Genomic DNA, 15985 nt, shown 5'->3' on the forward strand with positions numbered 1-15985 from the left:
TGAGCTCCAGTCTCTTGAGTGAAGCTGTGACAGAAGTGCCACCGTTGAGCCATGGAGGATACTATTGAAGTGTGTAGTTTCTAAGGTATTTGGGATTATGACTGCTCATTTTTCACACTTTTCAATTGTTTGGGTATGTTTCATTCAAAGTTGCAGTACTTAGCATTTATGCATATTATTCTAGCATTGGTAACTGCACTTCAATTAGAACAATACCAACTCGTCGTGCTCATCACTTCCTTCAAAGGGCTTTGATATTGCTCTTTTTCAAACAAGTAGCAAGCAGATTATAGCCAACTCTGAGATGCATGAACCAGCTTTTTGTATTAGTTTCAGAATGAACTCCGTATCTACACTTCCTATGCCGGTGTAACCTGAAAAATGCCTTCTACTCGGTCAGATTTTTTTTATCTGTATAAGATATAGATGGTACCAAAGTCAACTTTAAAGAAGGAGATAGAACAAAACTCTAAAGCTATCCATTTTACGTATGAAATCCTCCAGGTTTACAGTGGTATATTAGCTATTGGATCATTGTCAGACTTGCAGAGGAGGCAATGGTAATAGTTTTTGAAGGGAGACAGAAGCTGTGCAAAGACTTGAGTGAATGGACCTAGTTGCTTTGGGGGTAATCAGCAATAACATTGAAATGTGTCAATAACCTCATGATAGATATATACATGACTGTGTCTGAAATCTGTTGATTTTTCCTTTTTTGAAAAAAACAATCTGCGTATTGCTCCCCCTCCCCGAATTCCTTATTGTGACCACAGCATAAAAATAATCAAATTTGTCTGATTGTTCTTTTCCATGTTTCAGGAAAGGTGAGGTTTCATTTTGTGAGTGCTCTAAATCCACCTTTCTCCAAAAGTGATGTAGGTGTCCATAATTGCAACACTCCTATTCCTCATCTCCTGAAGGATGAATTTACAAGTATTAATTATTATACTTGCATTCATCAGGCACACAATCCTTTAATGGTTTTATCAAATCTTGGAACAGGTAGATAAGCCATTGCATTATTTTGTTAAAACTGTTGTTGTTGATCTCTTTTTTTTAATCCAAACCAATCAAACCTGTATAATTTACTGTTTAAGATCGCTTGAAGTTGTGAATCTTTTGAGACCATGTTTAATTTTATTTTGAATGAAATACTTCATGCTTAATATATTGCTCTCTATATCTTTGCACATAGTAGGTCAGTTAGCTCCTTCAGCCTTTTTCATCCATCAATGAGGTCACTGCTAATTTGTCACCTTACCCCTCATATCAGCTATAACCGATACTAATTGATGTCTCTGGTAAACAATTGTTTGGTCATATAGAGCTTGAATAGTGTTGAGACAGAGACAATGTTTATAAAAACTTTTATTTTGTACTTATCTGGCCAAATAAATCAAGATCTCCAATAAACTAAAAACGGGACAAATCCAACTCTGCCAACTACTGTCCCATCAGTTTATTCTCAATCTTTGGTAACATAATGGAAAGTATCATCAACACGGTTATCAAGCAGTACTTGGTTCGTGATAACTTTGTCGAGTGATGATCAGTTTGTGTTCTAGCAGGATCACATGGGTCCTGACTTCAATATAGTCTTGGTTCAAACATAGACAAAAGAGCTGATTGCCAGGGATGAGGTGAGAGATTACTCTTGACTGAGTGTGGGATCAAGGAGTCAATGGGAATCTGGAAAACTCCACTGTTTGGTGTCATATCTGACACAAAGGTTAGGGTTGTTCGAGGTCAGTCATCTCCGCTTCAGGGGATCTGTGTATGACTTTCTTGGGATAGTGTCCTGCTCCCAAACATATTCAGCTACTTAATCAGTGACCTTCCCTCTTGGAGGGTCATGTGCGTACAAAATGTTCATCACCATTTGCAACTCATCAGATACTGCAGCAGACCATGTCTAAGTGCATCAAGATGTGAAAAATATCCAGATTTGGGATGGCAGTAGCAAGTATTTTCACACCATACTAATGCCAGGCAGTGATCATCTCTAACAAGAGAGAGTCTAACCATCACCATTGCTGAATCCTCTACTATCAAGATCCTGGAAATCACCATTGATCAGAAACTGAACTGGACTAACCATATGAATGTGTAGCTACAAGGACTGGTCAGAGGTGAGGAATCCTACAATGAGTAACTCGCCACTTGACTTGACTTTCCAAAGTCTATTCACTGCTTCCCAAGGCATAAGAGAGGAGTTTGATGGAACACTCCCCACTTGCTTAAATGAGTGCAGCTCCAACAACAGTTAGGAATCTTCACACCATTCAGGACAAGGTGATCTATTTGATTGGCACCACATCAGCAAACACCCGCTCCCCACCACTGACTCTTACTAGCAGTAGCATGTCACATTGACAAGATGCACTGCAAATATTCACCAAGACTCCTTCGCTAGTACCTTCCAAACCCACAGCTGCTATCATTGAAAAAGACAAGGGCAGAGATACATGGAAGCAATCTGCAAGTCCTCCTCCGAACCGTTCACCATCCTTAGCTGGAAATATATATTTATGTTCGTTATTGCTGAGTCAAAAATCCTCCCTAACTGCACATGGGTTTAGCTAATCAAAATGGATTGTAGCAGTTCAGGAAGGCCACACACTGCAATCATTTCAAGCTGAGCAATAAAGGCTGGCTAGCCAATAATTACCACCCTCTATGAATTAATTTTTATGAAGTGATGGAGCAACCATAACCCTCAGTGGTTGAGAATTCTATAGGTTCACTGTCCCTGCTTGAAGTTATTTGTTTTATTTCCGATCTATGTGATTGCCTAGAGTCAATGATATAAAGCATCAGTCTCTCATTGTTGGAGAATACTCTGATCCCAGAAAGTGGTGAATCTTTCTGTATTACTTCCAATATGGAGGCCAATTGTGCGCACACTACTCGCAAGTGTAGTCTCAAAGCTATATACAATTGTAACAAATTTCTTTTTTGCCTTCTAAACCATTCCGCCAGCCACTCCCCCCAACCCCATTCTTCCAATAATAGGTCAGCATTCATGTGCCTTTCTAATTGCTTTCTGTAGTTTTGTCTTCATATGTACACACTCTCTGAACATCAATGTTTAGAAGTTTCATACCTTTTTAGAAAAAAAACGCATTTCTATTTTTATGACCAAAGCGAATAGCCTATCACTTCTTTGCATTATGCTTCATTTCCCACTTTGTTTCTTAATCACTCAACCTGTCCGTACCTCTTTGGTAAGCTCTTGGTTGTCCTCCTCACAGTTTACATTCTAATTTGTTTTGTTTCATTGGCAAATTTACTATGTCTCTTTAACGTAATCCTTGCACCATTTCACTTTGCACAACCTGCCAGTTTGAAAGTACTGTTTTTCCCCTGCAGTATATCTGTTCATTAACCAGTCCTCAATCCGTATGTTAAAACATTACTCCTACTTCCATGAGTTGTTGTTTAATAATCTTTTATATGCACCTTTTCAAATGCTTTTGGAAATCTAAACACATTACATCAACTAGCTTCTCTTTATAAACAGTGCTCACTATAGCTTCTAAAATTTAGTAAATTTTGCAAGTGAGATTGATTTACTTTTCACGAAGCCTTGTTTGGTTCATTTTTACCATACAATGATTTTCTAAGTGCATTGACTTTAGTTAGGTATAATTTTTTTTTGCTAGACTTGGCTATATGACTTTCAAATTTGATATAGAATTTAATTACATTATGATGACTTAATTGTTCCTTTTACTGTACGATTAGTATTGAATGCTGCCTTATGACATCAATGCTTTCTTATGTCTGGAAATCAGAACCTCTGTCATTTTTGTTTTGAAGCAAGGCTATAATAAGGTCTGGAACTAAGTCATCCTGATGAAATTCAACTGTCTTTAGTGAACAGTTTATTGGTGAGTAAAAAATGCTTGATAACATTGTTGATGATTCTATTCATCACTTAGTCAATAATTAAGAGTAGGCTGACGGGTCACTTGGCTGGATTAAATTTGTTCTGATGTTTGTAAATCAAATAGCAGGGCAATTTCTCACATTGTAGAGCAGAATAACTTTTGCTCCTTACAACTGTGGCCGTGCAAGACGAAAAATGGCCATGAAAGTAGTGGATTGCCAACTCATCAATAACTGCAGCAATGTGCCTCTAATGATTTTCTTTGGAATGTGTGTGTGATTTGACATTTAAGGCTCCTTTTGAATTTTGTTGCATGACTATGAAAATCCCATCTTAACTTGCAAAGCTGACTTTTACTTCACCTGCATTGGATCTTCGGAGCTGCTACATGCTGATAAAATTTGGATGGAACACTGTTTCAGTGCTTGCGGTTGTTGGAGTTCTGTCATTTGCTCCCTGGTAAATTGTTGCAGGAGTTCCTCTGGGTCAATAAGTTTTGTTTTATCAACCTGTTCAGAGATGTTATTTCACACCCCTGAAGCAGGTGGAACTTGAACCTGGGCTTCCTGGCAGAGACGTTGGGACTCTACCACTGAGAGACAAGAACCAGTTCCTCAGGGTAGTGTCCTAGGACCAACCATTTTCAAATGCTTCATCACTGACCTTCCCTCAATAATGAAGTCAGAAATGGGGAAGTTTTGGGCTCATGGTTAATGCTGGCTAATATTGCTGGCCTAAAAATCTAGTAAATCTCACAAGTGAGATTGTTTGATTTACTTTTCACGAAACCTCGGTTATTTCTTTGTTACCATACAATGATTTTCTAAGTGCATTGACTTCAGTTAGGTACAATTTTTTTTTTCTAGACTCGACCAAATGACTTTCAAATTTGATATAGGATTTATTTACATTATGATTTAATTGTTCCTTTTACTGTAAGATTAGTAGTTAATGCTGCCTTATGACACCAACACTTTCTTCTCATGCCTGGAATTCAGTACTCCTATCACTGTTCTCAGCCTATATCAGGGGTATGATTTGGGATTTGATATGACCACTTGTGGTTATTGCATAAATGTTTATTCTACTGTAAGTGATTATCTTATAATGAAGGATGGGAGTGAGGTTGATTTTCAGTGTATGTGTTTCCATGTAATTAAAGGTAGAAAGTGCTCATTAAACTTCTGTGTATATGCAAATGGCTGTAATACTTCAATGGAATTCTGGGAAATTTATCCAAAGCATATAGTTGTTTCTGTATATGTTATGGTTTTGTCTGATTCCTAAGTCTTTCGTGTTTTTTTCCTTTCTACAAGGTAGTGTCCAAATGCAGATCTGTATAAAGGGGCTTATATTTTGTTTAAATTTGAAAACGTAAGTGCTGAGTCAGTAGGCCCTGGCTATAAGTTTGGCTCCGATAGCATATTGTTATGAATGTCAAATCAGGCATCTGTTCTATTGGACTTAAACTCAGGTTTTTTTCTGTTCTTAAACAGTGTGTCCTCGAGCCCTTCTCCCTTTTGTCCCCATTTCCCACTTTTGCACATGCATGCCAACTCATACCACACCACCCCATGGTCCTATATACCCACTATACCAACTTAATGCTACATCTGCCCACACCCTTCACCCTTTTGATCTTGTATGCTCTATGCCTAATATCTAATGAGTAGGACTAAAGAATATGTTGGAATTAAATAAAATTCTACATTTCTATTACAAAATTGGATTTAAAAAAAAAAGCCTTTTTGTCATGAAAGCCCATCCAATACATTTAAATCGATTCAATACTAGTGCGCAGCTGATGGTGTTGTGTCGATATTTCTGGGTTTACAATCCAAATCCGTAAGCTAACCTTCTGCGATTATGGTTTGAAATTCATGGTGGTACAAAATCTGGGGATAAATTGCTGGTTGAATTGCAACTTTGTAACTACTGTCGATTTGTCATAAAAATAAACTAGATCACCAATATTCTTTTAAGGAGGAAATCTGTTCTCCTTGCCTGGTCTGACCGACTTGTGACTCCAGACCACACAACTGTTGACTCTGAACTACCTTCAGGACAATAGCCTAGGCAGTGACCGACCCATGAAAATTTAAAGGAATCAAACATATGTTTTCAGATACAACTTACATCAGTTCGAAGAGGTTATTAAAAACATTAGCTAACTTTGTGGGATCATAAGTACAGATGTTTTATTGTTCATGGATATGTCCCTGTCCAAATGGAGTGTTAAGGGTGGAGACTCATTATGCAAATGTGAAAGGTCAGGTGACTAACACTATAAAGTTTGTGTTTTTTAATTAAACAGCAGTTGAAATTGCTAGCAAACATCATTTTCAGCTCTGGCAGTTAAATGTCTGGCTGTTTGAATAACTTGATAGCTTGCATACCTTATCTGCTCTTCAATAGTATTTTAAAAGTTCATAACTCATATGTTGGACATCAATGAAAATGGGGCTTTGGTTTTAAGCTTGCTCGCTGAGCTGGTAGGTTTGTTCTCCACCTTCTGTCCCCATGCTAGGTAACATTATCAGTGAGCCTCAGATGAAGCCCTGGTGTTTTGTGTCCTGCTTTCTATTTATGTCTCTTGGTCTGTTGTAGTCTGTTCCAGTTCTTCTGAGAGGTTGGTAAATGGGGTCCAAATCGATATGTTTGTCAATGGATTTCTGGTCTGAACTCCAGACCTCGGAATTCCCATGCGTGTCTTTGTTTAGCCTGTCCCAAGATTGATGTATTGTCCCTGTTGAACTGGTGTCCCTCTCTGTCTTTGTGTATGGATACTAGTGAAAATTGGTCAGGTCTTTTGGTGGGTAGTTGGTGCTCATGTATCCTGGTGGCTAATTTCCTGCCCGTTTTGTCCAATGTAATGATTGTTGCAGTCCTTGCAGGGTAGTTTGTATATGATGTTTGTTCTGCTGGTGGTTGGGAGCTGTTTCAGTGTGGTTGTAGGTTTGTGGGCTACCATGATGATTAGGGGCAGTAGTAGTCTGGTCGTCATCTCTTTAATGTATGGCAGGGTGGCTAGAGTCTCTGGGTGTGTTGTGTCTTCAAATTTTCTCCAAAATCACAAGGGAATGGAGCTTGTTTGAACTAATTGCTGAGTTTGTGGTCCCACCAAGTATGGTTTTTCCACTTGTAAGGATCAATTCATTGCACCTCTCTGTCTCTCTCTCTCTCTCTGTCTCTCTCTCTCTCTGTCTCTCTCTCTCTCTGTCTCTCTCTCTCTCTGTCTCTCTCTCTCTCTGTCTCTCTCTCTCTCTGTCTCTCTCTCTCTCTGTCTCTCTCTCTGTCTCTCTCTCTCTGTGTCTCTCTCTCTGTGTCTCTGTCTCTCTCTCTTTCCCTCATATATCTTTCAATCCCCATATCCACCCTATGAAACTGTGGTGATGGTCACAGTATTTAAAAAGACATAAAAGGTGCAGAAACTTTTTCTAATTTGGAAACCTGACAGTCTCATAAGAATACGTACACTTACATTCAGTGTTATGAGCTTAAAGGAACCAAATTGGGTGCGGTAGTGGAGGACCTTGCATTTCTGAATGGGATGTCCTGGATATTACTGTTTTTGCTTTGGATTTATGTAAGTAAATCAGATTCAGAAACTTAACTTGTTAGTTTTGTAGATAAATTATGGGGAAATGGTGGAGTCATAAGGAGGCAGCTGAATTTACAGGACACGTGGACAAAATTTGTAAATGGGCAGACCAATGTAACAAAGTAAAAACATAAAGAGCAACTTGAATATTCCATAAATGGTGTTGAATTGCAAAATAAGTAGTTGTAGGAAACCTTGGAGTCTTGTTAGGCTTGATGCTAAACATGTCCAACCAACCAGGCCAATAGCATTTGATACATAAGCAAAACAGTAGCATTTTAGTCAGGAAGTGGTGGTTAAACTGCAGAGACTGGTCAGATTACACCTTTCTATAAAGTTCAACATGCTATTTTAAGAATGATGAAGTTGATAGAAAGGTGTATAATCTGACCAGTGAATGAAACAATGAACGTTTCTGTTGACTGGACAGTCAAGTCTGGGTATTGTTACCAAGAACAAAAACTAAACTGAAAATAATAAGCTATAAGTATGAGAAAGCAGATTGTTTTAACAAGCATTGCTTAGGTTTGGAAACTGGTGTCATCTCTGTATATCATCCAGGCATAATAAAATCCATGGAAAATATTGAAAGTAACATCATGTTTTGTTTGGCAACTTTGCATTTTCAAAGAAGAGAGTGGTTTACGTGTAGAATGACCTTCCTGCGGAAGTGATGGATGTGGACACACTTAACAATGTTTAAGAGGCAGTAATTAATTACATGAATAGGAAAGGTTTGGAGGTATGAGTCAGAAGCAGACAGGTGGGACTAGTTTAGTTTAGGATTATGTTTGGTATGGACTGGTTCCGTGCTGTGTGACTCTGACTCGATAACACTTTTATTTTGCATTAAAATTCAAAAAAAACTTCTGTTCAGTTGACCTTTCACTGTGCTCATGCTGATCAGAAAGTTGTTTCTTATTAGTAGTTTTTAATTTGGGATACTTTAAGTTACAACATGAGAAATATTTGTCACTTAATTTAATGTTTGTTTTCCCATTTGCTGGATGTTTGACAAGTTTTTAAAAAATAATCAATTGTCGTCTTTTTATCCAGACAGAAATAGCGAAACGTCTGAATACGATTTGTGCACAAGTGATTCCCTTTCTGTCTCAGGAAGTAAGTAAACTCATTGAATTGTTCAGTTGTTTAGTTGCATTTCTGTTCTGTGTTTTGGTAATGATTATTGTGAATATCTCTGTTACTGTTTTGGGAGGAGTGTTTTTTAGTGTAAGTTCTAATATAACATGATGAGTACTGTAGTTCATGTAAATTGCAAGGGGAAACTAATTTGCCAAATATTAGAACTTGCCATTTTTTTAATGCCTTTGTTTTAACTGTATTTTCCTCATTTCACATTTTTTGGTTTCAAAACTATTCACAAGGAAAAAGAATTATAGGTTTTTTCACTTTTTACATCCTCATCAGTAGTCCCAAAGGAACTGATAAGAACTGAGTTCCCTAAACAAATTAGATTGTGCCAAAACTATCCCTACACATGTGTAAATGCACATGCAAGTACCTGCACACCTGTCACACATATGCACACATGCACATAATTGCATTTATGTGGTGTCATGTGCATACTGACCAATTCAACTTTGATTCCTGGTCCTGTAGAATTAATTGATCTCAACCAGGATATTAATCCATGTTACAATAACCCTTCAGTCTTGATCAATACTGTGCTGTTTGGTGGAAGTGGTGATGAAAAGAGACAACCCAGTGATTTTCTTGTTGTCTGTCCACTGACTCCTGCTGGGTATTTGTTGTTATTGAACGATGGTACAGCCCAGTTCAGTTAAAAACTTCACTGACACTTATTGTTGAGGCTAACACAGACCGATAGGGCATTTAATTGAGGCTTCTCTTGCTGCATCTGTGATACTGTACTCTGGTGTATTAATGTGGGATGCTGCTTGACTTTGAATTTGGTCTCTTATGTTTTGATATATACAGTTCCTCTTTTGTACAACACCAACATAATAAATGAAATGAATTCCATCTATATTTCAGTTTTCTAAATGCAACAGGATTTATTTATGAAGAATAATAATTTAACACAAGAATTTTCTTTCTGTGAACCAGCATCAACAACAGGTGGCACAGGCTGTAGAGCGTGCAAAACAAGTGACCATGGCAGAGTTGAACAGCATCATCGGGGTACGTGGGCTTCCCAGTCTGCCTCTTACAGTGTGTATACTATCTTTTCACTTACTTTTATTTATATATTGTATGCTGGTGCTTTAGGATAATATACTTAGTATATTTTATTTTCTATTCCATAAAATAATGTTGTCTTTGATACTAAGTGAAAATCTGTAATTAATCTTTGGTAATTATAGTTTCTAATAGATAGTAAAATTTTAGCCAGTCAATTTGCTTGTTGATCAAGGCATTTCTTGTGTCTCATACTGTGTCTTTGTAACTAAAACATTCTGACGCAATGGTCAATTTTGCACAATTTTTATGAAATGAGTCCTGTCAGTATTGGTGCTTCTGATTTTATTCTCCTTCCCTCTATCACGTTAGCCATGAGAATGGATTTTGTAAATTTTGATACTTTCGAAGTTGCTGAAACAACCCACTTCTATTTTAATTTGCTTCATGCATGAGAGGATTTGGCAAATTCAAGTTACTCATTTATCAATTTATGCTAATTGCCTGTGTGAAGATGCCCTGCTGGTTTTTATAGTTCTCTGAGGCACTTTGTAATGATAATTAGACATGCCATTGTAAGGATTAACACTGGCAAAGACCAATGACATCTTTAGACAAAGAGACTAGTTAATCCATCTGGACTCAAAATTACATTCCAACTGAAGATTGAAAAATAAAGGCGGTGGATTAGTGCTGATAAATGAATTGTGTATTGCTTGAAAAGTTTTCTTTCATCATTTCTCAATTATAGATCTACAGTTAGATTGCCTCTGGTAAAGTATTGGCAGTCAATTAGATGAGAGAAACTGACGGGTGACCTTCATTTTATTTTTAGTGATTTTGTTCTAAAACAATGTCAATGACATTTAGGAATACATTTTTCATGCCGTTTTAGCTGTACATTACTATTGAGATTTTCAGTAAGTTATAACCTTCACACACATTCCTTCTAACTTCTAACCCTTCTGCCTCTCCCATGCTCTCTTCCCTTTTATCTTCATCACCATCTCTAGTCCCCACTTCCCTGCATCTCTCTCAATTTATTTTAGTCTTATCATATTGGAACTGCAAAACATTTGTTTGGGCTGTACAACAATTGCTCCAAGCTCTCTTTTATCCCCACTGAAGACATAAACTCCACAATAAGAAATAATTTATATTTGTGTCCTATGATTTCTAAGCAATATCATGCTCTTAAAGAAATGGACAGGGGAGTTTTGAATGAGCTGAGGTTTAGAGGTGGAATAACATACTTTGTATGGAAAGCTTATGAGCTAGGAAGCTCTGTTTGGATCTAACAGGATTTTGTTTGCAAACTGTGTGGTTATGCCTGAGGTAACCATGGAGAGGAAGTAGTTGGTAACCAGCTCATGAAGTTTCTAATGGGGACCAGAGATGCTGGCTTTGATTTTCCTAATACTTTGTCATTGGAGGTCACTGTTTATTCATAACTTGATTGTCAGGCATGAAAGTTAAGAGCATATGCACCATTCTGCTGGATTTTACTGTTAATGTGCACTGGTACAGAAGCGGGAAAATCTCGCTAATGTTTCTTTCCTGTTTTCATGGTATACAAATCATTAAAGAAACTGATGTTCTATGAATCACTTTACCTCGTCGTATTTTAAAAATTAAAAATGGACACAGTGTAACTTCAAAATTATATAAATTGGCAAGAGTATTTTTTTTTAAAATGTTGCTTGTGCTCACTCATAATGTACTTAGTAATTTACTCATTTTAGTGTTGTGCCAAATTTTGGAAAAGCCAATTCATGCAGACCTCTCTGGGTTTGGTCTTAAGTTAGAAAAGTGACATTGCTTGCTAAACTAAATCAATAATTTCCAAACAATTTCTGATATTGTCCCCTAACTAAGCAATATAGCTTAATCTGTTCCATTCTGTCGTTTGTGTTCTGTCAAAAATTAAATGGCTATTTTTATAATTATTCTGTGTGCTGCAATTCAATTTGTGCCCTAACTTGTGCATCATTTTTGCTTAAAGAGGAACTGGTGCACCCTGACAAACCAGAACAGCATAAAATTGGGTTGACAAATCTCAGGACCTTTTTGCTCTGTCACTGAACATGCAATGTGTCAACCTGTCTCCTAAGGGGAAACAGACAGCAGAAGTCTATCTATTTGTAATAGCAGCAGCTGCAGTGCAAATAAATGCTGATCCATTTTATGGCAGCTGCCTGCATCACAAAGGGACATGACCTAGTGTAAAGGACAATGAGGATTATCCACTAAAAAACACTCTTAATTATATTAAGAATAACTGAAAAAGAAAAGTCCTAGTGAGGTTCATTTCTAGGAAAGACCTAAGTGTTTTGTAGATTAGCAGAGAATCTAAGTTCCTGCATTATGTTTCGTTTTAGACTGATTTCATTTATCCCTCTTCGCAAAGTGTACATTTTGTTGGTTGCTATTAATGGTAATCACCTTGATTAGCAATGCTCATGATGTGTCCATTTTCTTCCTCTCATTGTGCAGACAAATCTATAAAAATGTTAATAGAATTTAGCTAGCATTGATATGTACAATTAGGTATCTGGTACTTCATGAAGAAAAGATTTCATACAATTAGATTTGACTAGAGAATCAAGAGGTGTTGGATCATTTTTATCTGCCTTCCACCCAACCATTGACCTATTTCCCTCACTTGTATTAGCATCCACTCTCTGTATTATGATGAGATTCAGTGAACAGAGTTAACTTCTTGAAGGTGCATTCTGTAGTAATTGGTCAATTTCATGATCTATTAATAATCAGACTGAGCTAAGTGGCTGTCGTGACATTTACATGTTTATATATAAAAATAATGAAAAGTGGCTTTAAGTATCCTCCCAACAATGCTTAATGATGCAGGGGCATGGTCTATGGGAAGGGATGAAGCAAAAGAAAGGACAAAGGTAAATTGAAGTTCAATTGATTGTAGTTTTTGACTTACTCCGGTTTCAATGCAAGATGAAATAAATTTGACTTGTTTAATAGGGTTACCAACTAGACTGCTTGAAATGCGTTTAAGAGGATAGTGTTTAAGAGGATAGATGATGTTTAATGGTGAGTCATTGTAACTGCTGTGAAGAGGTTCACGACCTGTAAAAGTTTGACAGCCGTAACCTCGGAAGTCAAGATTTTGTATGTCCTATTCTAATCATATTTCAAATTGTAATTTTTGACTTAAAAGTGAAAATAATTATTCCCGTTTCCAAAATTAGAATTGATAGAATGCTACTTAAATAAAGGATTTATTGTGCTTTACTTGTTATGAATAGTTTGCTGATCAAGAAAGCATATTCTTAAACTGAGTGTGTTTCCAATACAGGTGATAGGAACCACCAGAAATTAAGGCCAAGGTGATCTATCTGCACATGTGAAATCATGCCTTTGGTGTAAACGCTGTCTTGATTGCATTTGAAACCTTCCAAAGTAGCAAACTTTGAATAATTGTGGTCTTGTTCAAATCCAGCATGCAATAATTTCTCTCCTGTTCACTGTAACTAAAGTTCTAAAATCACTTTACTTCAAGCAATATACTTTGGAACTTAGCATGAATTACTTTTTGGCTGTTGGTTCACACACTAATTCAAAGAAACACAAATAGTTTGTTTGACTCCTTTAGAATGATTAGTAAGTTTTTGAGTTGTACTTTAAATACTAAGCTGTAAATTCTATCCATTCTCCTGGTGCCTAGTTGAATCCATTTCTTTATTTTTTTTCCCTCCTTTGCCTCCTTTCCAGTCTCTTGTTTGGTGATGCAGCCTCAATCATATGAAAATGTACAATAAAATGGAAGAATTTGATTAAATGTGATGGTCAGGTTCAGTTAATGCATCTCTGCTTATCAGGAACCTGCAAACATGACCTTCTAAGATTTCGCTCCAAAGGCATTCAGCACTAAAATAGAAATGTTGGTTTTCAGATTCTTTGTATTGAGATTGACAAAGTTTTAAAATTAATTTTTGGGGGCCCATGGGTAACACTGAAAAGACATATGATTTTCTGGTTGCGATGAAAGGATCAAATCCTCACAAGGACATTATTGTATAAGGTAATGATTTAGGAAAGGTTAACAGTGGAGACCGCATTAAGCCTTAATCAATCTTATGCCACATTGTCTTGGGTGGGGAAAGGTAGAACATGTTAGGATCTCGTGGAGTAAAGACCTATATTCACAGGTCGTCTCATGATCTTGGTGATAATATTTATCTGAAAATTGTAAATTGTACCTGACTGTTATTACATAATAAATTACGTCTTTGTTAATACAAGACCCTCTTCTTGTTAACATTCAGTTGATGGCAGTGAACTATCCCAACCAGATGTTACCAATGGTTGGTATTGCAAACTAAAATATGACACAATGATCAGCGGTATGCATCATTGACTAATATGGCATAATTACCAGCAGTGAGGATAGGAATTTGATTTGGGTGTAGAGAATGAATTATGACTAACACAGAAGGACTTTAAATTTACAGCTTTAAGAACTACTCACTCAGCCAATCAAAGAAACTGCTGAACAGCTTCAGAGAAAATCCTGAAAATATTAGTAAGGGAACAAGAGCACTTAATGATTAAAAGCCTTTTACTTCTCATCCTGGTAAGGAGGGTAGAAGCAAGTGTGAGCAAGAAATTAGACCCCGTTGCTAATTACAGATCTGTTAGGTGGTGAGAATTAGGAAGAGCAGTCTAGATCAGAGGTTCAGTGACCACATATTGAAGGTGAGTAAAGATAAAAATTCCTGTTGGGCAAAGGAATATTTTTGGTTGTGGTTCAGAATAGTTAGTCTTCAATGTTAATGTGGTGGAGCCACCAGCATTAGGGGTTAGATTAGATTCCCTACAGTATGGAAAAAGGTCCTTTGGCCCAACAAGTCCACACCGACCCTCCAAAGAGTAGCCCACCCAGACCCATTTTCCTACCCTATATCTAGCCCTGACTAATGCACCTAACACTATGGGCAATTTAGTATGACCAATTCACCTGACCTGCTGTACATCTTTGGATTGTGGGAAGTAGCAAGAGCACCCGGAGGAAACCCAAGCAGATGCTTGGCGAATGTGCAAACCCCACATAGACAGTTGCCCGAGACGGGAATCGAACAGAGTCCCTGGTGTTCTGAGGCAGCAGTGCTAACCACTGAGCCACCGTGCTACCCTAAATGCATTGGACAGAACATAAAAACAATGTATTTGACTCGTACCGTGCCAAGACGATACCCAATGCACTACTCGAGGAAATTAATTATCAAGCCGACTTGAGTTTGATGGAACCGTATGAGAATGGACAGCTCATTAATTTTATGTTTGAGTGTCACTATCTTGTTAGATGTAATACCATTGGAAGAAATAGAAGTTCGAGCCTACAGAGATGAAATTGCTCTCGAGATTAAATATATTCTACAAGCGACACTGCAACACAAAAGGCATAAGATATGTATGTAATAGATAAGTAGAGAATGTATATGTAAGAGATAAGAAATTTTACACATGTATTGACTTCAGCATTTGCATGTTACTACAAGAGATTGACTGACTGGTTACAATAGACAGTGAACAGGTCAAAAGAAAGTAACTTGTGTCAATTTGTTCAAAGATACACTAACTAGATCCAAGAGCAAGTTGGTGAACAACGGTTAGAAGATTTCATTGGGTTGCCTTGACTGATGGCAAGTCCAAGGAGAAGAGACAATCTATTGAGATTAGCTGGAAGGCATAAGAAACATGCTTCATATGGGTGAGAAGAACTAATGGCCAGTAAGCCAAAATAGGCTCAAGTAAATTTGTTGAGAACAAAATCTGAGAATTCTCTGCTATTTTTGTATTGTGTTGAAGGATTGCCAGACCAAATATCCAGTGAGTTGGGTGAGGACTTTAAGCACTGATAGCATTTCACAATTCTGGGTAATTTGCTATTCTAGATGGCTGGTTATCCTCGTTTTGCTTTCGGAAAATATCTTGCAAAGGATGCACCAAGGACATTTTAGGGATCGGCAGTTGTATGTCCAGTTCAGTTAGTGGTATGGTGCCCAGAGATCTCAACAGAGATTGAACATTGGAAAATGGTCCTGTCATCACTGAGGAAAACAGCATAGTTTGCAAATCAGAATGAGCAGTACAATTCACTTAATCAATCTTTAACCGAAATTCTTCACAAACCAACACAGCTGGTGAACAATGAGTAATAGCAGGCTTGAATTTGATGCAAGATGATCAAGCTACACTGATTCAAGAAGAATATTTCAATTCTTTTCCTTCTAAGGAAGAATTATCAGTAGAAGAGCCAGGTTAGCAGCTATTTTCAAAGAGCATGACTGAGGAAGTGAACA

At 37.3% G+C, this 15985-nt stretch overlaps 1 protein-coding gene across 5 annotated transcripts in view; it reads left to right on the forward strand.

Moving 5' to 3' along the window:
- The window catches only part of LOC122561196 (transducin-like enhancer protein 1), a 117020-nt gene that overhangs the window by 18153 nt on the left and 82882 nt on the right, over positions 1-15985 (forward strand). For 3 of the 5 annotated variants that reach the window (XM_043712770.2, XM_043712797.2, XM_043712813.2), the window contains exons 5-6: positions 8547-8609; positions 9579-9683. In XM_043712770.2, the coding sequence (XP_043568705.1) occupies positions 8547-8609; positions 9579-9683 (168 nt within the window). The remainder of the gene's footprint in view (positions 1-8546; positions 8610-9578; positions 9684-15985) is intronic. The other 2 variants (XM_043712788.2, XM_043712804.2) reach the window with 1 other exon arrangement.

The sequence above is a fragment of the Chiloscyllium plagiosum genome, unplaced genomic scaffold (genome assembly GCF_037043375.1).
Source record: "Chiloscyllium plagiosum isolate Xiang-an unplaced genomic scaffold, Cpla_swu_hap1 HiC_scaffold_2, whole genome shotgun sequence".
NCBI classification, from domain to species: Eukaryota; Metazoa; Chordata; class Chondrichthyes; order Orectolobiformes; family Hemiscylliidae; genus Chiloscyllium; species Chiloscyllium plagiosum.